At 41.1% G+C, this 24,932-nt stretch overlaps 2 protein-coding genes across 7 annotated transcripts in view; one reads left to right on the plus strand and one right to left on the minus strand.

Moving 5' to 3' along the window:
- Positions 1 to 24,932, plus strand: part of COQ8A (coenzyme Q8A) — a 94,209-nt gene that overhangs the window by 44,320 nt on the left and 24,957 nt on the right. For both annotated transcript variants that reach the window (XM_089529529.1, XM_089529530.1), the window contains exons 6-8: positions 19,300 to 19,422; positions 22,673 to 22,758; positions 24,060 to 24,200. In XM_089529529.1, coding sequence (XP_089385655.1) covers positions 19,300 to 19,422; positions 22,673 to 22,758; positions 24,060 to 24,200 — 350 coding nt within the window. The remainder of the gene's footprint in view (positions 1 to 19,299; positions 19,423 to 22,672; positions 22,759 to 24,059; positions 24,201 to 24,932) is intronic.
- The window catches only part of LOC149310679 (serine/threonine-protein kinase MRCK alpha), a 283,756-nt gene continuing 280,475 nt past the window's right edge, over positions 21,652 to 24,932 (minus strand). For all 5 annotated transcript variants that reach the window (XM_089529524.1, XM_089529522.1, XM_089529517.1 and 2 more), the window contains one exon: positions 21,652 to 22,171. In XM_089529524.1, coding sequence (XP_089385650.1) covers positions 22,088 to 22,171 — 84 coding nt within the window. In that variant the 3' untranslated portion in view covers positions 21,652 to 22,087. The remainder of the gene's footprint in view (positions 22,172 to 24,932) is intronic.

The following is a 24,932-nucleotide window of genomic DNA, read 5'->3' on the forward strand; positions in this document are numbered from 1 at the left end:
ATGGGGCTTATGTGTTCATGTGTTTCTTTTTGCACATGGAGCTATTCTCTAGCCCTTTCCAGCCCATCCAGAACCTCCTCCCAGCAGCTGTCAAGCCTTAGGAAGGGCTGCTGCTTATCAATGGGGAGGGGAGGCAGTTTAGACGATGAAAATGTGGCTTAGCCAAGGGGAAGGAAAGGTATGGTGCACTCCATCTGAGAGCCACTCTTGTTTCATCCTTCCTCTCAGCTGAGACCAGTTCCTTTTTTAACAACAGAATCACTTCCACTTCCTACCAGTAAACATCTGGGGTCTCTCCTCAGTCTTGACAGCTATCAAGGCTAGGGGAAGACGCAGAACTTGCAGGTGGAGCATTAAACTATGCCTGCTTGTCCATCATCCAAAAAAGTAATTTTTCCAAGCTCTGTCTTAGCAAAATATACAGGACTTCATCACTCTCTGTCTTATTTTCAAGCAGTCGAACTGTATTTTGATGTTTGTCTTCTGGTTCTTTCCTTTCAGATTCTTTAAAAATGAGCAGGCTTTTTGTTTTAACATAAATAGATCTCTTGTTTGTCTAGCTAACTAACAAGTAGTCACTGAAGGGAGGTTTATAGAGGATATGTTTGAGATAATGGTATGGTACTATTGCACTTACTAAAATGTAGTAAGCTTCATCTTGTCAGGATTGGAGGGTCTAGTTCCCAATTACCAAAACAGCATCGTAGTGTAGAAGAAACTAGAAGTTCCCTGTCCCAGGTTCAGTGTCATAACTGAAAAAGTTCCCCCTCGGACCATTACAAATACATTCCCACCCTCCATCCCCCCTTTCCAATCCTAATCGCTCCCTTTTGATCCAGATCAAATGGCCCTTCATGTTTCCCTCCTTCCCCTCCTGTGTTATCATTTCATCTGCCTTCAAGCAAGAAGATCATCCCTGTTTCACAGCCCAGATCCATGGCAGGATGATTGGAGTCATAAAACTACAACTCCTTTCTGCTGTTAGCCACCTGCCCCTCCTTTTAAATCCAAGCCCCTCCCAAGCTTGGATTTAAAATAATTTATATCCCCTTCTCAATAGCCAACATACTATACAGCGTTAAATCACCATATCACCATGCCCTCATATATTCATCCCTTAATATCATCATATAATTATGCTAACATGACAGAACTGTGTATATGGATTCTGACACATCTTGCCTGATAAGAGTTTACAAACATGGAGTGGGGTATCCAGGAAAGAGTTAAACTTTGTTCTCTCCAATGTGCATGTGCAGAATAGATTCATTTGCTTGTGTGGAAAAGGAGTAATGTGCAAAGTGTCAGTTGTATTGGCAGGTGCTGTCGTTGCTCTGTTCAAAAAATGTGAAGCTACTTCCCACATCATGTTTTCCAGCTGACATGCCCCGCTCCCATCCTTCCAAGTATCGATGCTTTATTTCTTTCCATTAGGAAACCTGTAATTGCACTGTGCAATGTTCTCATTAGTGTAACTTCATAATAATTCTATAAATGTACATGTTACCATATATATTTAACTATAAGTCAGCATCTTGTATATGTTGAGGTCAGCTTTTGGGGCCAAAGTTGGGGATTTTGGTATGACCTGGAGCTAAGTTGAGGATCAGACTTCAGGAGGCAGCCCGGCTGTGGAGAGGCTGCAAGGGGATTGGCTGCCCTCCCCAGCGTCTTCCTAGCTGGGCTTTCTCCCAGGGAGGAGCCCAGCTAGGAGGAAGCTGCAGGGCGATGGGCTGTCCTTCCTAGCTTCACCCCAACTGGGCTGTTCCTTGTGGAGGCAGCCCAGCAGGGAAGAGGCTCAGGTCAATTACTGTATTGACCTGTGTATAAGGCGGCCTAGGGGTTTTTTTTTGGGGGGGCGGTAATTTTTTGACCACAGTTTCTTGACTTATACACTAGTATACACGGGAAAATAAGTTACTAATGCACTCCTTAAGGGTGCATGGCTACCTTCCTGTAGTATGCGTCTTGGCTCTTGTTCATTGCCAGTAATGATTTATGATGCTTTTTAAAAATCCTGCCCTGTTTGAGGAGACTTGGATTGTGCAGACCTGACAGTGTGGATTGGGAAGGCCTGCCTTAAAATCACATGAAATCTCATGTTGGCAACAGATAAAACAATATAAACAATTTAAATAATTCGGAGTCGCGTCCAGCAGAGTTGTTCAGGGTAGTCAGGGAGCTAACTCAGCTCCCTCCTGCCCAGAACCAGATCCTTGAACCTTCTAAGGCCTGCTACGACCAATTTAATAACTTCTTCGCGGATAAAATCTCTCGGATAAGCGAAGGTCTTAACGCCGACATTCAAGCAGAACCTAGGGTAGAGGCATCCAGAGTCTCCGTGGACTTTGTTAAACTGGATCGGTTTGAGTTGGTAAGTACCGATGATGTGGACAAGATCCTCGGAAGTGTTCGGAAGACGACCTGCTCTCTCGATCCCTGTCCCTCGTGGCTAGCGGCCCAGGGGGGTCCGGCCGTGACCTTATTGTTACGCCGGATTATTAATACATCTTTGAGGGAAGGGCAATTTCCATCTGATCTTAAATTGGCCATTGTAAAACCTTTATTAAAAAAGCCCTCCCTCGACCCCCTGGTACATAATAATTATCGGCCAGTTTCACTGCTGCCATTCTTGGGGAAGGTGATCGAGAGGGCGGTCGCAATCCAGCTTCAGGCGGTCTTGGATGAAACGGATTATCTGGACCCATTTCAAACTGGCTTTCAGGCGGGTTACGGAGTTGAGACAGCCATGGTCGCCTTGGTCGATGATCTCCGTCTGGGCATCGACAGGGGAAGCGTGTCCCTGTTGGTGCTCTTGGACATCTCAGCGGCTTTCGATACCATAGACCATGGTATCCTTCTGGGGCGCCTGGCAGAGGTGGGAATCGGGGGCACTGCGCTCCAGTGGTTCCGGTCCTACCTCTCTGGGAGGTCCCAGATGGTGCAGCTGGGAGACGTGTGCTCCGATGAGAGGGCCCTTAAAACGGGGGTCCCTCAAGGAGCCATTCTGTCTCCCATGCTATTTAACATTTACATGAAACCGCTGGGAGAGATCATCCGGAGACATGGGGCGCGGGGTTATCAGTACGCTGATGACACCCAAATAATTTTCTCTATGTCTCCGACTGATGTAGTGACTGAGGATGGCGTCTCTCCTCTCGTGGCCTGTCTAGAGTCAGTAATGGGCTGGATGAGGGAAAACCGACTCAAGCTGAATCCAGAGAAAACGGAGTTACTTGTGATAGGTTCCCCTGGCCCAGGAATGGCGGTGGTTCCACCTGTCCTGAACGGGGTCACGCTCCCTGCGAAGGACCCCGTGCGCAGTCTGGGGGTGCTTCTTGACTCGTCCCTTCACCTGACTGCTCAGGTGAACGCGGCGGTCAAGAGCACCTGTCATCAGCTTCGGCTTATTCGCCAGCTGCGCGCATACCTGGCCCAGAGGGACCTTGAAACTGTGGTACATGCTCTGGTAACCTCGAGACTGGATTTCTGCAATGCACTCTACATGGGGCAACCCTTATACCAAACCCGGAAGCTACAAATGGTACAAAACATGGCAGCCAGGCTGGTCACTGGTACCTCCAGGGTGCTAAAAGATCTGCATTGGCTGCCGATTCGCTTCCGGGCACAATATAAGGTGTTGGTGATGACCTATAAAGCCCTAAATGGCTTGGGCCCAGGATACCTGAAGGACCGCCTCTCCCCATACATTCCGTCCCGCACCCTCAGAACATCTGGGCAGCAATTATTTAGGGTTCCCGGGGCTAGGCTTGTCTCCACTACTAGGAAGACATTTTCCATCGCCGCCCCGGCCCTCTGGAATACTCTGCCCATAGAGCTCCGCTCGGCCACCTCCCTGGCCCAATTTAGAAGGGATTTAAAGACCTTCCTTTTCTGTAGTGCATTCCCCGACTAAAGTCCAATGGGCCTCCTTCCTCTTCTCTGGCAAGGGGATTGGCTAATTCGGGGCTTTCTTGTTCTTTTTATTGAATTTGTGATGTTGAATTTCTATGTACTGATGTTTTTACTGTACTGTTTTTAACCTGTTGTTAACCGCCCTGATCTGTTGGAAGGGCGGTATAAAAATAAAAATTTTATTATTTTTATTTTACACTAAGATCAATTCATAATTTAAAGAATTTAAAAAGGTATTAAACAACTAAATGCTTAAAAATAAATTAAGTGTCCAAAGCTTTTATTAAAAAACCCTATTTCAGTGGTTTCCAACCTTCCTAATGCCGCGACCCTTTAATACAGTTCCTCATGTTGTGGTGACCCAAACCCATGAAATTATTTTCGTTGCTACTTCATAACTGTAATTAAATAGGTGTTTTCTAATGGTCTTAGGCGACCCCCATGAAAAGGTCATTCGACCCCCAAAGGGGTCCCGACCCACAGGTTGGGAACCACTGCCCTATTTTAATGTGACACTGCATTGGTGTCAGTTAGGCCTCCAAGAGCTGGGAAGGCCCTCTCTTGTGTCCTCTGCTATGGCATTGTCCCTACTGGTGCGACACAGAGGAGGGCTGCTTTGGCAAGTCTCAATCTTTGGGTAGGCATATGTAGTACGGAGACACTCCTTTCAAGTGTTGAGCTACTCACACAAGGTAGCTTAACAAGTAGTTTTTGCTCCTTTATGCTAATATTGTGTTTGAAAATGTAGTGATATATAGGTTCTTCCTTGCCTGGCACTCTCCACTACATGCATTGAAAAACAGCACAGGCCTGCGTTCTATATAGGTGTAAAGTTTCTTATAGTGTTCCCTGAATCACTTGCAGAAATGGTAGAATTTGTAATTGCAGAACCTGTGTGTGTAACTAGGATGCTGCTTACAGTTGTATTGGCAAAATAGCAGAAGATGAACTCATTGAAACCAGTTACAGCTTCCTGAAAGCATTCTCTTGCAGCATTCGTTCACCTCGTTTGATAGACCTGTTCCAGGAGAGATGTTATACAACAGTTCTGTTTACATTTTTGTGCTTACAAGAGTTAGTTTGCATAACTGGGCACTCCCCAACCTAAATATAGTTCACTAAAACTTAAAAGGCATAGAATTCTGTTGCTGATTTACTGAAAATTGTGGCTTGTAAGAAGTATATGATCCATGAAGTTTTTTAAAAAATTGTGTTAATTTACTGATCTGCTTGAGAAAGAATATTAGATATTTGAAGTCAGACAGTGTTCAAGTTCTAAGTCTAAGATTATTTTGACCTTCAGATGTGGTTGGACTGCAGTTCTCATTAGCCCTAGCCTAAAAAGCCAGTGGTGAAGGGTTTTGGGAACTGTACATCAGCACAGTCTGGAGGGATGCCCATGTCGATCCCAGCTGTCGACAGAAGGTTCTGTTCCTGAAACAGCATGCAGTTTGAGAGGGGACAGTCAAAGTGGAAGGACAAGTTACTGGTTTTGAAAGTGAGATCCTGGCTTGATTAGCCAACTCTGTAACTGTTCACTGCCTGTAGTGTGATTTTATGGCAAGCCTCTCCAGACCAAGCTTCTCCAAATGCTTTGAGCTACAACTCCTGTAATCCCCAACAGTTGGTTGTATTTGCTGGGTTTGATGGAAACTGTGGAAGAAGCCAGATTAGAGAAAGGTTTTCTAACAAAACCCCTTTATCTGTGTCCTTTGGTTGTTTGAGGGAAGAGAGCTCATTTCCCCCCCCTGACCATTTGACTGCTCATGATAGATCCCAGAGTTTAGGATGTGGCTATGCTGGCTGAAGGATTCTGGGAGTTGTAGTAGAAAAATTAATTTCCCCCAGGCTCTGGTAGAAAAGCACAGTGATTGGAGTACACAGGGCTTTGGTGACAGATGGGAAATGTTGCCTGAATAAAATGAAATGTTATTTATTTACCTCCCACCTTTCTCCCAAGACTAGAACACAGATAATTTTAAAAAACCATCCATTGTTGTGGCACATCACTGGTGAAAACTAGCACAGATCTTCTCAATGAATGTGACTTAATAAAATTAACAGAGAGTAACATGGAAATCAGTCTACAGAAAACCAGTCTGAAAAGAAGAAAGATGCCAGTTACTTCACCTTGTTGTTGAAAGCAGGGTAGGGCAGAAGTGATCCAAAGTTTCCAGGAGAGAAGAAAACAGTTATAGTTTATGGACCATTTGGCTGGTCCCTCACATTACAGGTGCCTCTGTAGAAATAATGCAGTTTGACATCTCTTTATCAGTCATGGCTCCATCTTACAGAGTCCTGGGATTTGTAGTTTTTTGAGGCATTAGCACTCTTTGGTGGAGAAGGCGAAGATCTTGTAAAACTACAAACCCCAGGATTCCATAGGATAGAACTAGAGCACTTAAAGAACTGCATAATTTCTACAGTGTAGATGTACTCTAAGAAGCACTGAATGTAATGAGCCCATTTCAGCGAACTGTTGCCTTAGACATGTTTGATGATTTGGGATTCCTCTAAGCGCAAGCTATAGCTTTTTGTGGTGTATGGAAAGGCTTTGCTGTAGTCAATAAAGCACATGCAGATTTTCTTCTGCAATTTCCTGGTGTGTTCCCTTATCCAATGTAGCTTTGTAGTGTGATCCCTAGTATCTTTTCCTTTTCTAAATCCAGTTTGTACCTTTGGAGTTTTTCACTCCATGTATATAGTAAGAGTCCTTGTTGCAGAATTTTAAGCATGACTTTGCTTGCATGGGAAATTAGTGCAATAGTTTTGTAATTGTTGCAGTCTTTTGTGTCTCCTTCTTTGTGGATACACATGTATATGGATGGATCATTTCCAGTCTGTGGGCCACTGTTTTGTTTTCCCATTTTTGTTGACAGATTTTAGTTAAAACTAAGCTTGATTGTGTCTCTGTGGGTTGTAGTAGTTCCATTGGTATGTTGTCTGTTCCTGGTGATTTCTCCTTTTGAGTGTGGCTTTCACTTTGCTTTCCAAAATTTGAGGTTCGTCTTTTATAAGTTTCTTCTTCCCATGTGTCCTCCATCATTTCACATTTTTATATAGTTCTTCTGTATATTGTTTCCATCTTTTTTAAAAATTTCATCATGGTCATGCATTGTGTTTCTCTTCTGCTTGTAAAGCACTCTCATCCTTGGTTTAAATTTCTTTTTGATTTCTTGGATCTTATGAAAAAGGCCTCTTTTTCTTCCTTTTTTGTTGTGTTGTGTTTTTCTGCATTGATTGTTGGTAATAATTCTCTTTATCCTTACACACAAATCATTGAACAGTAGCATTCAAGGTTCTGATGTAGTTTTCGCCTTCATTTTCATTTGCTTCTCTTTTTCCTTAACTGCCTGAAGTGTTTCATCTGTCATCTATTTTTCTTTTCCTTTTTGTTTTTGTTTTTTGGATACTGATATTGACTTTCTTCATTCCTCTTTGGCTCTATTCCTGCTTTCTGTCCATAGTTCTTCTGGTTTCTGGTTAACTAGACTTAATAGTGCAAATGTATTTCTCACATTGTGTTTAAATTCTAATGGGTTGTTCTTTAAATCATATTTTGGCATGACAATGGTTTTGGTGTTCATCTTCAGCTTTATTCTTATTTTGGATATAGTTTGTGATCTGTGCCATAGTCTCCACCTGGTCTCGTTTTTGCAACAAGAAAGAAGCTTCTCCATCTTCTGTTACGTATTATGTAATCGATTTGGTTTTCATGTTGAGCATCTGGGTCATGTTCATGTGTACAGTCTCCTCTCTGATGGTATGAAAAAGGTATTTGCAATGAATAGATCGATGTCCTGGAAAAACAACTCCTGCTTTCTTCTTTGAACCGAGCCTAAATCTCCCTACTGTCTTTGATTCTGCTCTGTTTCTTACTTTGCCATTCCAGTTGCCTATGATTACCAAGCAGTTCTGTTTGGGTGTTAATTTCTTCCTGGACTCTGTCATAGAAATTCCCAATTTCTTTTTCCTCTGCCTCTGTGGTTGGTGTGTATACTAGGATAATGGTGATATTTATCAGTTCATTTATTATGGTGGTGTTTATAATTCATATGTCACATATAAAATGTACATAATAGGAGCAAGCCTTAAATTTTTATCTATTTAAATGCCAACATGTATAAGCATCCTCTCTTTTTGACGGCTTGTTTTTGGGTCTTCACTGTTTCTACAGATTTAACTTATAGCTGTGTACCACATTTTTGACCCCTGGTCTGCTCTTTCAACCACTGTTGCCATCCTGCCACCCTTCAGTGAACTCAGCACACTGTTCTTGTCCTCCCTTCAGTCTATTCAGCATGCTTGTTTTTTCCTTCTCAGTTGACATGGCACCATCTAGTGTTCAGTTTTGCATTTGCTGGCTAAAAATGGGTGTAAATTAAAGTTAGGCTGTTGGGTTTAATAATAATGACACACAAAAAGTTCTGTAATTTTTCTCTCTTGCTGCTTACTTATCTCTGGGATTCTAGATTTAATTCATTGTGTTGATGAGGTCAACTATATTTCTGTTGGCTCTTTTCTCTCTTTCCAACTGTGCCCTTCAACAGTCTGCCTGTCATTCATTCCACAATTTATAAACAGAACTTCAGAGTTAATTTCTTCCGTGTTGTTGAGTTCATCTTGTCATCTAGAGCAACAATCTGGTTTTGTGGGTGGTATTTGTTCAGCAGATAATGGAAATTCAGGGGCCAGTGCTATAACCATACGACGACTCCTTTATCCATAAACCTTTGCAGACCATTAGTTGTGGACCCATGAGTAATAATCAGAGCCACTTAAATTGTGACCTCTATTAAATTTTGGTGAAGACCCTTGGTTAATGCAGGGATGGAATACCTCTGGGAGTCCAGTGGCAAATTCCTCACTCTTACTATCTCCTGAGAGCTGCAGTTGTTGTAGTTGTTGTTGTGCACCTTCAAGTTGTTTCCAATGTATGGTGACCCTAAGGTGACCCTATCACGGGGTTTTCTGGGGCTTAGTGTGTGTGGTTTTCCCAGCGGAGATTTGAACTCCGCTCTCCAGAGTCCCAAGTCTTATGCTCAAACCATTGCACCCAAATATTGTAATATCCTACCCTCCCAAATATTTTTAAAATGAAAACTGGTTGTAAACTCACTACTGAACCACTGGACATACCTTAGGTTGAGCAGTACAATCTGAACATACAGATTAAAAGGAATATACCATAAGGATTCCCAACATTTCAGCTGACTTAATCAGCCCAACCAGAATGTGTAACCTCTCTGCTTCTCCCCTTCTTCAGTCCTATGCAGTGTCCTGCACTCAAAGTAGTTCCTTTTCTGTTTAATGGGATTTACATCTGGAAAAGTTTAAAGATATAGGTGTGTTACTCTGTAGAAACAGTATGTAGAGAGATCTTGTAGCACCTTTGAGACTAAAATCTACGAAAGCTCATGCTGCCATCTTCTTTCTTTAGTTAGTTTCAAAGGTGCTACAATATCTCTCTGTGTCCAGAAAGGTGTGTATACCTCTTCAGTCCCTGACTTCATCCCATGATTGGAACAATCCTCTGCTGTCATGATTTTCAGTGTGATCTAGAGTTACAGAGCTGAAGAACAGAAGCTTAGGTGCTGTGCATCTGCGACACTATGGAGACGACGACTGACAGTGTCCGCAGCCCATGTCAGCTGTCCTCTGTTGTTAACTGCCCTTGAACCAACCCTGACTCATAGTGACCCTGTGTATGAGACATCTCCAACTCCACCTTCTCCATTGCCCTGTCTACGTTCTGCAAATTAAGGCTTACGTCCTCCCTAATTGAATCAACCCATCTGACATGCTGTCTTCCTTTTTTTTCTGCTACTTTCTACCTTCCTTAGCATTATTGTCTTTTCTAATTAGTCTTTTCTTCTCATGATATGGGCAGAGTATGACAATCTCAGTTTTGTCCTCTTGGCGTCCAGGTAGAGTTCAGGTTTCATCTGTTCTAGAACCTAAAGCAGTTGGGGAATCCACACATACCTTTATTTCTCCATTGAAATATAGGAGTGTTTGTCAGTGTGTGATTCCTGTCTCCTCAGAAGTGTGAATAGTCAACAGCAGAATAAAGAGTGATGGAGTTGGAAGGGACCCAAGGGCCATCTGGTTTGTTCTTTCCTGACCATTTCCTAGGGTGTCATTTGATTCAGCCTAATAATGAGACTGTCAGTTTATTTGGACCAGTGGGCCAGCCATATTTTTTAATCAGATTTGTATCACCTTAAAGCATGCTTATATAATCCTGCTTTTCTTTTATTAGTGGTTAAGATGCTAATATGTGATGATCAGAAGGTAGGCAGTTCGAGGCCCAAGTGCCACATGACAGGATGAGTTCCCGTCACTAATCCCAGCTTCTGCCAACCTAATGGTTCAGAAGCATGTAAAAGTGCAAGTAGATACGTAGGTACCACTTTGGTGCAAAGGTAACAGTGTTCTGTGCAGTCATGCTGGCCACATGATCACAGAGTAGTCTTTTATAACACTGGCTCTTCGGCTTAGTAATGAAGATGAGCACGGCCTCCTACAGTCGGTTATGACTATACATTCATGTTAAGGGAAAACCTTTACTTTTTACTTCCTCTTAACTGGGGTAAAAACACAGTACACTCTGCCTTGCTTTGGAGAGGCCCTGAACAGCTATTTTTTTGACTTGGGAAAATGCACTGTTGTGCCAGAGTATAACAACCCATTATGTATGTATCTTGATGCTCTTTGCTGATAGAAACTTTGGAATTGGGCCATCACAGGCAAGGTCTCCATATTTTCACTTCTGTGTTTCAGTATGTATACCTTAACGTTTACATAAGCTTCAAGTGCTGTGAACTGGTTCATAATGCCAAATCTCACTGGTTTCTATATATCAGTATAATGAAGCTTTCGAGTTTAATGGTTAAAGTAGAGAGACCAGGATCAGATGTTCTGCCATGCACTCGTTAAGTGATTTTGGACCACTTATTTTTATCTTAGAAAACAGTTAAGTGACTTTGGGCTAGTCACTGCCATCATCTTAGCCTATCTCACAGGTTGCTGTGAGGATGAAAAGGAGATGCAAGAAACAAAGCTACTCTGAATTTCTTCAAGAAATAGCAAGGGGAAACAGAAAAATAATACATGTTTCCTAGTTATCAAAGCATGGTTATTACTTGTCTTCCAGTCCAGATTAATGCTTGCTTTCCAATCCAGAATAGACATTATTTTGCACTGTGCTTTCTGATTGTGCTTGGCTGGTTGGCAATAATACCAAAAGATGATTTGCCATAAACCAGAAAGTTAGGAAGAGAACTTGCATAGAGAAGACAAGTTTGTCTACTCAAATCATAGTTCTGCTAGTCAAATCAACCCTATATTATATACATTTGAAAGCTTATTTTCATTATATATTATGGATAAGACTCACTATATCAATCAAGCAAAATAAAAATAGGCCAATTAGTCACCACTGATGTTCAGAGCCACTTTCTTATATTTGGAGAGACAGTTAGAATATGTAATAATAATAATAATAATAATAATAATAATATATTTATTTATATGCTGCCTCTCCCACAGGATCGAGGCGATTTACAACATCAAGTAAAACACAGTATAAAATACAACATACACTTAAAATACATCCCATTAATTCTCTCCCCCATCCATATTACAATAAAATATAATTTAAAAAATCAAAAAATTAAAAATTTAAGAATTAAAAGAATTACAATAGTCAGTAATCAAGCCAGTTAGAAACAAGGGGATGGGCAGTTTGGGAGTTCTCTTTGATGGTCTGTGTCTATAGGAGACTGGGTGAGTTATTCAGGGAAGGCCTGTTGGAAGAGATCCGTCTTGACAGGCCTTTTAAAGTTGTCAAGGTTGGTAATGTTCTGGATCTCCTCTGACAGGCCATTCCACAATTTGGGAGTGGCCAATGAGGAGGCCCTCTGGGTAACCGTGGTCAGCCTGGTCTTTATTGGTTGAAGGAGGACCTAAATGTGTGGGAAGGATTATATGGAAGGAGGTGATCCTGCAAATAGGTTGAACCCAAGCCATGTAAGACTTTAAAGATGATAACCAACACCTTGTACTGGCAGCCAATGAAGAGATTTTATGATGGGGTAATGTGGTCACCTCTAGCTGTCCTGGTAACCTCTCTGGCTGCCATATTTTGGACTAATTGAAGTTTCCAGACTAAGCACAAGGGTAGCCCCACGTAGAGTGCATTGCAGAAAATGAGTCGCAAAGTTACCAGTGCATATACTACAGTTTCTAGATCCCTCTGTTCCAGGAAAGGATGCAGCTGGCATATCAGCCGAAGCTAATAGCAAGCACTCCTGACTGTCGCATTTATCTGATCTGACATCTGAAGCGACAAGTCTAGGAGTACTCCCAAACTGCGAACACAGTTCTTTAGGGGGAGCATAACCCCATCTAGGACCGGTTGACCTATCCTTATGCCTGGGTTAGTGGGCCCGACAATGAGTACCTCCGTCTTCTCTGGATTCGGTTTCAGTTTGTTTTTCTCATCCAGTCCATTATCACTTTAAGACATTGAGAGCTGAGATACTGTCTTTGGTCTGAACTGTGATCCGAGACATGGAGAAATATATTTGGGTGTCATCAGCGTACTGATAACACTGTGGCCCATGTCTCCGGATGATCTCACTCAGCAGCTTCATGTTGAGGACAAACTGGGTGTTATTACAGAGTTTCAAGGAATACAAAATGAAATCCAAACACCCTCTTCAGTCAAGGAGGAGAGATGATCTTCAAGGACAGTTGTACTTAGAAAATGAAGTAGCTTTTGCTGTGGGAGTCTGGAGTTTTTGACACTGGACTGAAATGTCAGTACTCCAGATATAAATGGACAGGATGGTTGATCCCTAAAAGATTGTATCTGTGAAATCTTTGTTTTAAACATGATTTAAAGGATTGGACTTGGGTTCACATTTCATTATGTTTTGATATGAGTCTTGAGTAGAGAGAGACATTTGCTTGATCACATCTGAGCCTGAAATATGAACAACCATTTTGGTCATTCACATAGTTGCTCTGTATTTCTCTCAATGTGAGCAAATCAGAAAGTCTTCCACCAACTATAGTTTCCTATTCAGTCCAAACAAAAAGTTGATGGGTTTGGAAAGAGCCATTTTGGCCATAGTTTTCAACAGGCTTAATATTCTGATTTGTTCTAAGTTTCTGATTGTTTGGACATAACGACATTATTGTAAATAAGAACTTCCCAATTTGTTGACTTGCTCACATCAAGGGAGAGGAGCAAATGGTCTTCATGTGGATTATTAAGGCAAGATGTGGTTGTTCAGCTATGCTCAAGAGTTATTCCAACTAAGTTATTTAATGATCATAAAGCTGCTTCTTGTTACATATGCTTTGGATGGGTGTGCGTGTTTATTCACCATGATTGTGTGAACTGTCGAGTGATGAAAGATTAAAAACACATGATTATTTGACAAATGGTAACTGAGCATGGTATAACCATGTGATAAACTCTGTCAAATTGGGACGACCATTTTACTGACTCCACATATGCCCAGATTTCAGATCAACTGCTAATGTGGCATTCTTTTCTTATTTGTATGTTAAGATAGTAGAATTGACCAATTGATTACATGCACACAATGGTTGATTACTACAGTGGGCCCTTCTTTTACGTGGAGGATCCGTTTCGGACCCCCCACTTAAAAGAAAAAGCACATAAGCTTGATCCCCATTAGAAGTAATGGGGGTAGTGCCTGTTGTGTGGGAGCTCGTGGCGCCACATAGGTGCCACAGCCACGCACCCATTACTTCTTCTGGGGCATGCAAGACTTTTTTTGGGCGTGGCTTTCAGCATATGCTGGGTATGATGCACCCGCGTTTGACGTGGGCGCATTGTATTTGATAAATGGTCATCTCTGTTCACCTTATCTTAAGGGTGTCAGAACCAGTTAACTCAAATTCCAGTGTGAAATTTCCATTTGTGGTGAAAACAAAAGGCTTTTATTGTAGACATCAGAACAGAAGCTACCAGCAAAGCGTTTAGGTCAGATCTGACCAGTTCCACTCACTATCATAATATTAAAGTACAAATTATTATAACTCCACCTTCAGCTAATTGGCATGCAAACTATATTCCCAAAGCCCAATTCTAACAGTCCTCTTATCACCCACCTGCTCTCCTACATGCCATTCCTTATCTCTGCAGTTCTACAGTTCTCCAGAAAGCAAAATCCCTCCTCCACATTCCTAGCCTCTTTGCAGACAGGCAACATTTTCAAGCAAATTAACCCCCGATGGTACATAGCATTGGCTATCCCAATCTCCCCAGAAACATCACTGAATACATATTACCCAAGAACAGAACCAGCATGACAGAACCACACTTGAATTCAGACAGTGGGCTTGAAATGCCTCTATCTGTTTATTTACTGCCAGGTAGTCATATTGGATTACGCTTTTTTGCATGCCAATACAAATGGAGGTTGGCATGACAAGTGAAAAAGCTTTTGTTCTACTCTTGATGTGGTTACATGTGATTAACTAGCTGCAGACAGTACATTGGATGCATTTTACAAAATATGAAACGGTCTGTCTTCCACAAATCGCAACCTCAGCTATAGCAGCAAGAAACTACCTGAATGCCCTTATGACAAGATTTAGCCCCATCCCAATCTTTTCAGAGTAGTCACTTACTGCTGTTTGAAGTGGCTGTGTGAAGTGAAGTCTTGTATTTCAGGTGAATATCATGGTAGTTCATTTGCACACTTCTTCTATGGGGTATGATTGATAGTTTCTTTTATTCCAGACCCCTTTCCACAGTGTTTCACAAACAAGGAGACACCCCCCCCCCCTTGTAATATGTGAACCCAGGATAATCTACTGAATCATAGAAGAGTTAGGATAGATATATGAAAGTACAGAAGTCCACTCTTATCTGTGGTTTCTTTCTACAGTTTCAGTTACCTGTGGTCGGCCACAGTCTGAAATATAATGTGCTTTTCTCTTATCCATGGTTTTGCTTTCTATGTTTTCAATTACCTATGATCAGACAAAGTTCAAAAACATTACGTATAGTACCCTAGAGTAGTATCTGCAGTTTGAGGCACTGGGGATCTTTGAACGTATCCCCTGCAAATAGTAGTGAATTTTGGAATTCATTGACACAGGATGTAGTCCTGGCTGCCAACTTGGATGGCTTTGAAAGGGCATTGGATCATAAATTCATGGAAATGAGTCCTTCAGTAGCCACTATCCAGGATTTCTCATCCAGTGTCAAATGTATTTTATTGCTATATATCAGTTGGTGGGAAATATACGAGAGTGGGTGTATTTGCACTCTTGTCTTGCCTGTGGGTTTCCCATGGAGAGTTGAACTACCATTTTCTGAACAGAAATTAGGACTAGATAGTCCTTTGGGCATGCACATTATTAAGGGCTTTGATTGTTCTTTCATTCCTTTTGAAACACTAAATACATCAGTTGGGGATTTAAACTATTGATTTTTTCTTTTCTTGTCTCCTTCAAACAGTTGTTTGAGGGGGTGACTGAGGATAATGGTACAGGTGAAAGGATAAATGCGTCTACATTACTTGAAATTCACAGCCTTCCTCCTCAGACTACTGCACTTTAGCTCTGTCCTCCAACAGAGTGATCTCCCATGAGGGATTTGACTCCTCGGTAACATGCATTTTGGCCCATACCCTAGCAGCTGTTTTCAAGACAGGTGAGCTAGATAAGGGTGAGCCTGCCATTTTTCCTTCAGTGTTGTTTGGTATCCTAGCAAAATTATCTTGACTACCTTAATTATTAACCTTTTCTACAGTATGTTTGTATACTAAAGAGCCCATGCATTAGCAGAAATTGTAAAGCAAGGGCGGGCAAAGTTCAGTCCCCCAAGTCCTTTTTTTTTGCATCCCATAGTACTCCTCAGAATATCTTTTAAAATTACAGTGGTCTGCTGGTGAGATTTGGTGGCAAGCAGCTAAATGCAGCACATTGAGAATTAATTGCACTATGCTGTGGTTACCATATTAACAGTTGTTGTTGTAGTCAGTATCATGGTAAAGCCATTTTAACTACAGTTAATATTCTTTTCTTTGTAAGTGTAAATTCAGTAATTAATTATGATTGGGAAGTTATTTCTTAATGAGTTTCGGTGATGTAAATTTTTAACAATGAAGTTAATTTTTCCAAATATGACTTAATGAGGTATGAGTAGTGGGAAATCACTAAGGAGATTTAAACATGAATCATGTATATGAAATATGATATGCAAAAATAATTTGCTATTATCTATCTATCTATCTATCTATCTATCTATCTATCTATCTATCTATCTATTGCATTAAGGAAAGGTGACAACCTTTCCCCCTAGGCACTGAACCTTGAGTATACAGCCCTTGAGCACTTGCCGAACTTGAAGAGTGCCCCCCCCCCCCATCCCAAAGCAGTTGCCCACTCCTGTATTAGGCTCACAGCTTGGGTGTTCTCCTGGACTCGACTCTGAACCTGGATGCCCAGGTTTCAGGAGTGGCCAGGAGTGCATTGGCATGTGTCACGCTAGTTAAAACTAGTTAAAATAATTTATTTTAACTAGTGTGCCAGCTGTACCTGTTCCTTGAGACATCAGATCTGGCTACAGTGACATATGCCTTGATTGGATCCCATTTGGAACATAGTAATGAATTGTACATGGGGCTGCCTTTGGAAACTGTTTGGAAACTTCAGTGGGTGCAGAACACTGCAGCTGGAATGCTGACTGAGGCCATTATAGGGAGCATATAACTCCCTTGATGAAACAGCTTCACTGGCTACTGGTTCATTTCCAGACACAATTCATAGTGCTGGCCAAGGCCTATAAAGCCCTATGCAGCTTAATCCAGACTATTTGAGAAACCATATATCCCCATACAAACCTGCTAGAGCCCTAAGATCTTCAGGGGAAGGCTTTATGTTGGTCCCACCACCATCACAGGCTCGCTTGTTGAGGACACAAGAGAGCGTCTTCTTGGTGGCTGCTCCCAACCTCTACAGGAGGCTAGGCTGGCCCCCTCCCTGCTGGCCTTTTGTCAGCAGGTAAAATCGTTTTTATTCAGGCAAGCTTTTTAAAAATCATGTCAGGGTGGCTTATATGGGGGGGGGGGGAGTGTTGTTCTTAACTTTTGTATGTGTTTATGTTAACTGTGTATTGTTTTAAATAAATTATTTTAATTGTTTTTAATTTTTTACTGTGAAGTTTTTGAGATGTTTTTATCTTGTAAGCCACTTTGGGTCCTTTCCTGGGAGAAAGTTGGCATAGAAGTGGAATGAAATAAAAAGCAAAATTCCCTCTGCACAAATCTTGCCAGGAAAACCTTGTGGTAGGTTCACTTTAGGATTGCCATACAGAAATTACTTGTCTCTCTGGCTTTTCTTCACGAACGAAGATTCAGGAAGGACTCATCCCGCGTTTTCTACAAGTGCGTTGATGACTAAAAAGGCCGATCCAAGATAAAAAAGTCCGGTTGTAGAAAGTACAGCAGAATGTCTCTTTGGGTGATGTTTCCAAGTTGTGGTTCTTTCTGTGTTGTCGTTTCTCTTCAAGACTTGTTCGGCGTGAGTTTTCGAAAAAGGCTGCAGCATCATAGATAGTGCATCTCCATGCCTCCCAATGCGAGGCCAGGGCGGGCCATTGTTGGTGATCAATTTGGCCAAGCCTGAGGTGCTGTTTCAGGGAGTCCTTGTATCTCTTCTTTGGAGCACCCCTCTTATGTTGACCCGTGGCGAGTTCACTGTAGAATACTATTTTTGGGAGGCGATGGTCCTCCATCCTAGAAATGTGTCCTGCCCAACGCAGCTGCATCCTCAATAGCATGGCCTCAATGCTGGTGATCCCTGATTGCTCAAGGACAGCAACATTTGTCACATAGTCAGTCCAGTGTACATCTAGAATTGTATTCAACTGCAAAATGATCTTTATCTTCTATGCCCTGTTGGCACAGTGGTTAAATACCAGTACTGCAGCCACAAGGGTGTGAGTTCGATCCCAGGCAGAGCTCCAAGGTGCAGTGGTTAAATGCCTGTACTGCAGCAACTCACTCACAAACCATAGGGTTGTGAGTTAAATCCCAGCCAGGGGCTCAGGCTCGACTCAGCCTTCCATCCTTTCATAGGTCACTTAAATGGGTACCCATGGGCAGTGGAAAAATACATCCCACAACCTGAGGCCAGGAACGCAAGTATTCTACTTGGTTTGCTCACATCATTCCTTCTTTTCCCTACTTTTGTCCCAATGAGTAGTAATAAGCTAAGTGGTTTACAGGAAATGCTAATTAGTCTTTGGACCCTTCTTATCTTTCTTCAATGAATAATTGCTATTTAACCCATATTTCTGCCATTTTTTCTGTTAGCTATGGAAATAGGCCAACAGATTTACTGAAAAAAGCTATTTGTTGTTAATTTTGTTTATAAAAGTTCAATTTCCCTCTTTATTAGCAGCGTGTAAAGCTGTGACATTATTTATTCTATTTATTTCAAGGATTTATATTCCACCTATCTCTCACAATGGAATTTTATGACCAACATAAAAAGACATGGTTTTAAAACATAGACTTAATGCATTTGTCTGACTTAGTAAAGGCATTGCCAGTCCAAGAATAAGAAAATAAAATTAGCCAGACAAAAGGCCCATCTGATCCAACATTCTGTTCCCACAGTAGCCAGCCAAGGAAGAGATGAGGACAGAAAAACCTTCCAATAAATTGGGGCTCTATTTACATTTGCTAAGCACCTGGGCAGGAATTGCTTTTTCCTTTAGGACTATTTGGGCATAGGAGGTACACACACAAGGCTAAATATGTAATTCCTTCTTATGCATCAGCTAGATGGTGAGCATACTGTTATGCCTTCCTGTTCACACTGCATCCAAATGTATAACAAAGGAAGAAGCTATGAGTGGAGGTACTGCCTTGTCACTTACTGTACAGCTGTGAATTCAACATTAGCTTGATATACTTCGCAGTGTGTTAGGTTATGTTTCTTCTTTTTTACTGGTGATAAAAACTTAAATTAGTTGTTGTGTTCAGGCTTTTAGTCATTACTTGCATCATTAAAAATCCATGAGATTTTAGTTTTTCTAATGAACAAACGGACCATTAGTATCTGCGTAAAATTCAGCAAATGGTTTCAATACAGTACTTGATGTTGCTTCAGCTTCCTTGGGGTGTCCATCAAAGTGCCCTTTTCAGACCTGTTCTGAAGTCTTTTTGTCTTATATTGAGAACTAACCTTCTGTGATTAATATTACTAAGTCTGTCACTTAAGATAGCGTTCAGTCTGAGAGAAACTTGTTTGGGCGACATGACAATGGGCCTGAAATTGCAATTTTAAAATGACTTTAAAAAGTCTACTCTGCTTGTCTGTCGTCAGGAAAGAAGGCTGTTATGGATACCAGCCCATTTCTGTCAGAGGCGAATGCAGAAAGAATTGTGAGAACACTGTGCAAAGTTCGAGGTGCTGCACTGAAGCTTGGACAGATGCTGAGCATTCAAGGTAAGTACAAATGGATCATCTGTATTCTTTGATTCTCTCCCCTTCCTCTTTTTGTAGTTTTGTCATCCACTTCTGCCAGGTGATGCCCATATTTATTTGAGAATTTGCAAGAGCCAGGAAACAGACATTCTTGTCTCTACTCAATGCCAGCATCTATCAGAACCGCAACACCTAGCTTCAAAAAGTGCATTGGGGAGGTGCCTTTTTAAGACCTTATATTTTAAATGGAGGATTTGCTTTGATTCTGTCCCACACATACAGAAAGCTTAGTATAACATAAATACTAAATTCAAGTGCGAATATTGATTAAATTTCACTTGCTGAGAATCACATGGAACTGGTCTCACATCCTTCACTCCTAGCTTTTTCATGTTTAATAAGAAAGTCTGAAGAGAGATTATAATTATGTTTGGCTGAGTGGGCATAGTTAGGTTCCCCACCCCCACTCCCACCCCCACCCCCAAACTTGCAAGTCACTTTTTTGGACTAAATTCAGTGTCCCCCTATCAGCATAGCCAGTAACTTTTCCAAGCTCTGCCCCTTTTCCTTTTCATCTCTTTCTGATGATAATCTCTGTTGAATTCAGCTATGTACAATACTTCTTTGGAGCAGTTGCAGGAGAAACCTCAAAGGGGGGGAAAACCCTATGAAAAAGGAACTTAAGACATTCTCCCACCATGCTTTGAGAATCAGAAAGATACCACTGATGTGTAATGTAATCCAACCATTTATCCTGAAGCAGGATATTCTGTACCCCAGGCAATCTGTACTAGAGACCAACTTAGCTTTTTAGCCTGCCTGCCTTGGAATAAATTGCTTATAGGGACATTCCCAGGGTTTTATTGAAACCCAGCTCTGTCCAGTAGAATTCCTTGTCCTATTTGAGCACAGAGATTTTCAAAGGAATAGTTGCTTTACCAATTTACTCTTACCATTCTTAAAAAAATACCAGTATCTCCACTCCATCACTAAACCTGATTTTGGATAAAGAATTACATCTTAAAGTATGTCTTATTCTAACTAAATTTTTGTTGTGTTTTCTATCATTTGTATAATAGAATAGTATTATACATATTAATTCATAATGTAATATCATCTGATGTTATGATTTACATAATAGATGAAGCAGACAGTGAAATAGTTCAAGATTTTCCGTACATACCCTCAGTTAGTAATCAGAACTGTGGCCCCAGTCAAGAAATCAGAAGAAGACTAGGACTTGGAAAGGCAGCTATGAAAGAACTAGACAAGATCCTAAAGTGTTAAGATATGTAGTTGAATACTAAAGTTAGGATTGTCCATGCCATTGTATTTCCAATTTCTACATATGGTTGTGAAAGCTGGACAATGAAGAAAGCTGGTAGGAATAATTTCATTTGGAATGTGGTGTTGAAGAGTTCTGTGGATACCATGGACTGCTTAAAAGACCAATAAATGGATTCTTGACCAAATCAAACCTGAACTCTTCCTGTAGGCCGTTGATTAAACTGAAGACAGTCATACTTTGGATATAACATAAGAAAACATGACTTAGAAGAAAAGTAAGGTAGAAAGCAGTAGAGAAAGATTGCATTCCACATGGATAGAATCAATCAGGGAATCTACAGCCCTGAACTGACAAGACCTGAACAGAGTTGTTCCTGATAGGGTACTTGGAGGTCTTTCATTCATAGGGCCTTCATAAGTCAAGATCAACTTGGCAGCCATCAAGAATAAAAAATCTGAAGTCCTAAACTTCTGTTTATTTAGCTTGTGCCTAAGTTCAGCCCTGGCCAAATCATTCCTTATTTCACCAGATATTCCTCATAGGATAAGTCTGTAAGACATTTTATCCCCATTCTAATTCCCCATTGATTCCTTCTAATCTTCTGTGTAAGCCTCTGATCTCACACTCTTCCCTTATGCATAGAGTTTCAAACTCTTACTCATCACATTTTTTGTTTTTTTTCTATCCCTGCTTGGTGGGACAATTTGTGCATCTATTGTGTTGTCTTCCCCGTTCCTCTTTTTGTTCTTACTGTAAAATGGGGAAGAAGCAGAATAATAATAATAATAATAATAATAATAATAATAATATATTATTTGTGTTTCCCCGCTTCTCCCAAAGGATCGAAGCGGGGTTACAGACTACTAAAATCAATACATACAATGCAATACAATACACTATAAAAATACAAAATGGTACATCACAAACATCAGTAAAATACAACAGTCCAACAGCATCCAACATCCAGGGGTGAGACAGAATATCATTGTCGGCAGGCAGAATAGGCAGTGTGCTGGATGTTATGGAGGGAACTCAACAAGGAGCGGCTTCTATAAACTCAGGGTTTAAGCAAAGATAAATTTTGGTAGCTGCCCTTCAGTCCTTTCTCCTTTTCAAATGACTGTTCTTCCTTACTACTCCCTTCCATACCCATCTAGCTGTCAAGACATGCATGCCATTAAATTGATCCTAGGGTAACTTTTGGCCCTCCGTTTGTTTTGAACTTCAACTTCCATCAACTAACCCATTGCCAGTTATGGCAGATAAAACCCAAAATATCTGGAAAGATAAAGGTTCCCCACTTCTGTTTTAAACATTTTCTACCAGTCCCAGTAGATGAACTTGTGCCTGTATTTGATTTTGCTTCCCAGTCCTTTAAAAATTGTTTCTAAGCAGTCTTCAAGCAGAAGTTATTAAAAATCCAAATACATAATACTCACCTTGATCTGCTACTGTGTAGATGATGGAGTCCTTCCAGAGTTCCTTGAAGGGCAAACAAGTGTGCCACATGAATAGCAAGTGGGAATAGTTCATTGGTATGTTAGTAAGCAAAGCAGATAAGTGATAGGATAGTCATGCCGAATCACAACTAAAGCAAGTGACTATGCTCTGTTTTTCTGAACCAGTGATAGTGAAGGAGCCTTTGGGGAGCTGCAGTATCTATCTGTTCTTTATAGCATTTTCTCTACACTTCTGTTCATTTGCTTTGTCCCTGCAGTTGGGTTTCACCAGTGAAGAAACAGGAGACTTCTTAGGTCAAAATTGTGACACAAGATGTATCATATGCCATCAACTCTAGTGCTACTTGTGGCTAAGAAAAGAGAATAAAAATCACAGAATTACCAATTTAATACATCCAAGTTGTGCCTTTGTAACTGAGAATAATGATGTAGGACAGAGTAACTCAGAAGTAACTCACGTTGTTCAGACATTGAAAGCTGATGGGCCTGATTCTCTCCCCCCCCCCCCTTTTCTTTCCATCAGATGATGCCTTCATCAACCCTCACCTGCAGAAGATTTTTGAACGTGTCCGCCAGAGTGCAGACTTTATGCCTTTAAAGCAAATGATGGTGAGAAATTGGTATAGCAATATAGCAGAAAAGAGTCTGGAGATTGTAACAGAAAGCAGGCATTCTGCTCTATATAATGGTTATTTACTGAGGCCTGGTGCTGCTTTTTGGAAAGCTGGGAGAAAGAAGCAGATCCTTCTTAAACTCATAGAATCATAGAATTGTAGAGTTGGAAGAGACCACAAGGGCCATCCAGTCCAACCCCCTGCCATGCAGGAAATCTAAATCAAAGCATCCCTGACAGATGGCCATCCAGCCTCTGTTTAAAGATCTCCAAAGAAGGAGACTCCACTACACTCCGAGGGAGTGTGTTCCACTGTCGAACAGCCCTTACTGTCAGGAAGTTCTTCCTAATGTTGAGGTGGAATCTCTTTTCCTGTAGCTTGCATCCATTGCTCTGGGTCCTGTTCTCTGGAGCAGCAGAAAACAAGCTTGTTCCCTCCTCAATATGACATCCCTTCAAATATTTAAACAGGGCTATCATCACCTCTTAACCTTCTTTTCTCCAGGCTAAACAGCCCCAGCTCCCTAAGGCTTCCCCTAAGGCGACCCTTTAGTCGCCCTCCTTTGGACATGCTCTAGTTTCTCAATGTCCTTTTTGAATTGTGGTGCCCAGAACTGGACACAATATTCCAGGTGGGGCCTGACCAGAGCAGAATAGAGTGGCACTATTACTTCCCTTGATCTAGACACTATATTTCTTTTGATGTAGCCTAAAATCGCATTGGCCTTGTTAGCTAAAAGAAGGTTAAGAGGTGATATGATAGTCCTGTTTAAATATTTGAAGGGATGTCATAACTCAACTTCTTTTTTCAAGAAGCTCTTTAATATATATGTATATACCATACAGTTGGTCCTCCATTTTTCTGGGGCTTGAATGGAGCATGCCCTGTGTGCGGAGGTCGCCCCTCAGTGTATATTCAAGGGTGCAGATCTCAGATCTGCGCATTAGGAGGGGCGACTGTATTATTATAGTGGATTTCTTTGAAATCTAGCTCTCTGCTTCAAATGAGAAATGTTTTGCCATATTGCGTGAGTCAGTGGACACTTGGATTTGATTGTGGTCGCTTGTATATTTTTGATATTTGATAGATAAGACTTGTGAAAAATTTTAGTGGCAGATTCTGCTAGGGATGTGAAGTCTAAAGCTTTCATGTCCGATATCCATAGTTTTTTTTGTGGGTTTTTCGGGCTATGTGGCAATAAACTCTTCTAGAACATGGCCGCATAGCCCGAAAAAGGCCACAAAAAACTAAACATACACATTCATTCTGTGCTTTTGTTTTGTTTTTTTCCTCCAGAAAACTTTGAACAATGATCTTGGCCCTAACTGGCGTGATAAGTTGGAGTTTTTTGAAGAACGACCATTTGCTGCAGCTTCCATTGGACAGGTTCACCTGGCTCGCTTGAAAAATGGCAAAGAAGTTGCCATGAAAATCCAGGTGGGCCCAGTAATCTTCAGCATTTTGAGAGCCAGGACCCACGTTTATGGCAGAGATTTGGAAAAGTTACTGTTTTGGACTGGAACTCCCACAATACCATTAGTTAACATGGCCATGTAGGCTGGGAGATTCTGGAATCTGCAATCCTCAAACTAATTTTTCCTACCTCTGCCTTTATTTCAAACATCCATACAATACCTTATATTTGCACAATGATAGTGCTGCTGCTGCTTCAGTAGAGAGTCCCAGTTCTACCAGTTGAATTTGCTATATGTTTAGTTATGATTATATTTCACTCTCATATGCATGGAAAAGGCATTTTACAAGCCTTGTATGAGGTAAGGCTTCTATAAATCATTTTAAGCACAAACAGGCAGACAGACAGACTGCCATTATCTACCAGCCTATATCCAGTGAGATATGTTAAATTACTTGAATTTAATGAAAGCATTAATGTCAGAATATTTTGGTATTCTGCTATCATCCCAATATGCATATTAAAATGATCAACCAATTACCAATTGAAGTGTGCATACAAACAGTATTTGTTTATTCCCTTTAAAGTAACATGAACCTTTGCTACTGTGACATATTGAAGTGAATCATATGAATGATTTACTTATGCTCCTGTTCCCTTTTGTTGTTCTGAACCATTGACATATCACATTGCATATTGGAAACAGCTCTTGTCTAGTAATCCTAGCTTTAAGGGTAGTGTAACTTTTTTTGACA

This window comes from Sceloporus occidentalis, unplaced genomic scaffold (assembly GCF_023333645.1).
Source record: "Sceloporus occidentalis isolate IW3139 unplaced genomic scaffold, rSceOcc1.0.p SCAF_6, whole genome shotgun sequence".
In the NCBI taxonomy this organism is placed as follows: Eukaryota; Metazoa; Chordata; class Lepidosauria; order Squamata; family Phrynosomatidae; genus Sceloporus; species Sceloporus occidentalis.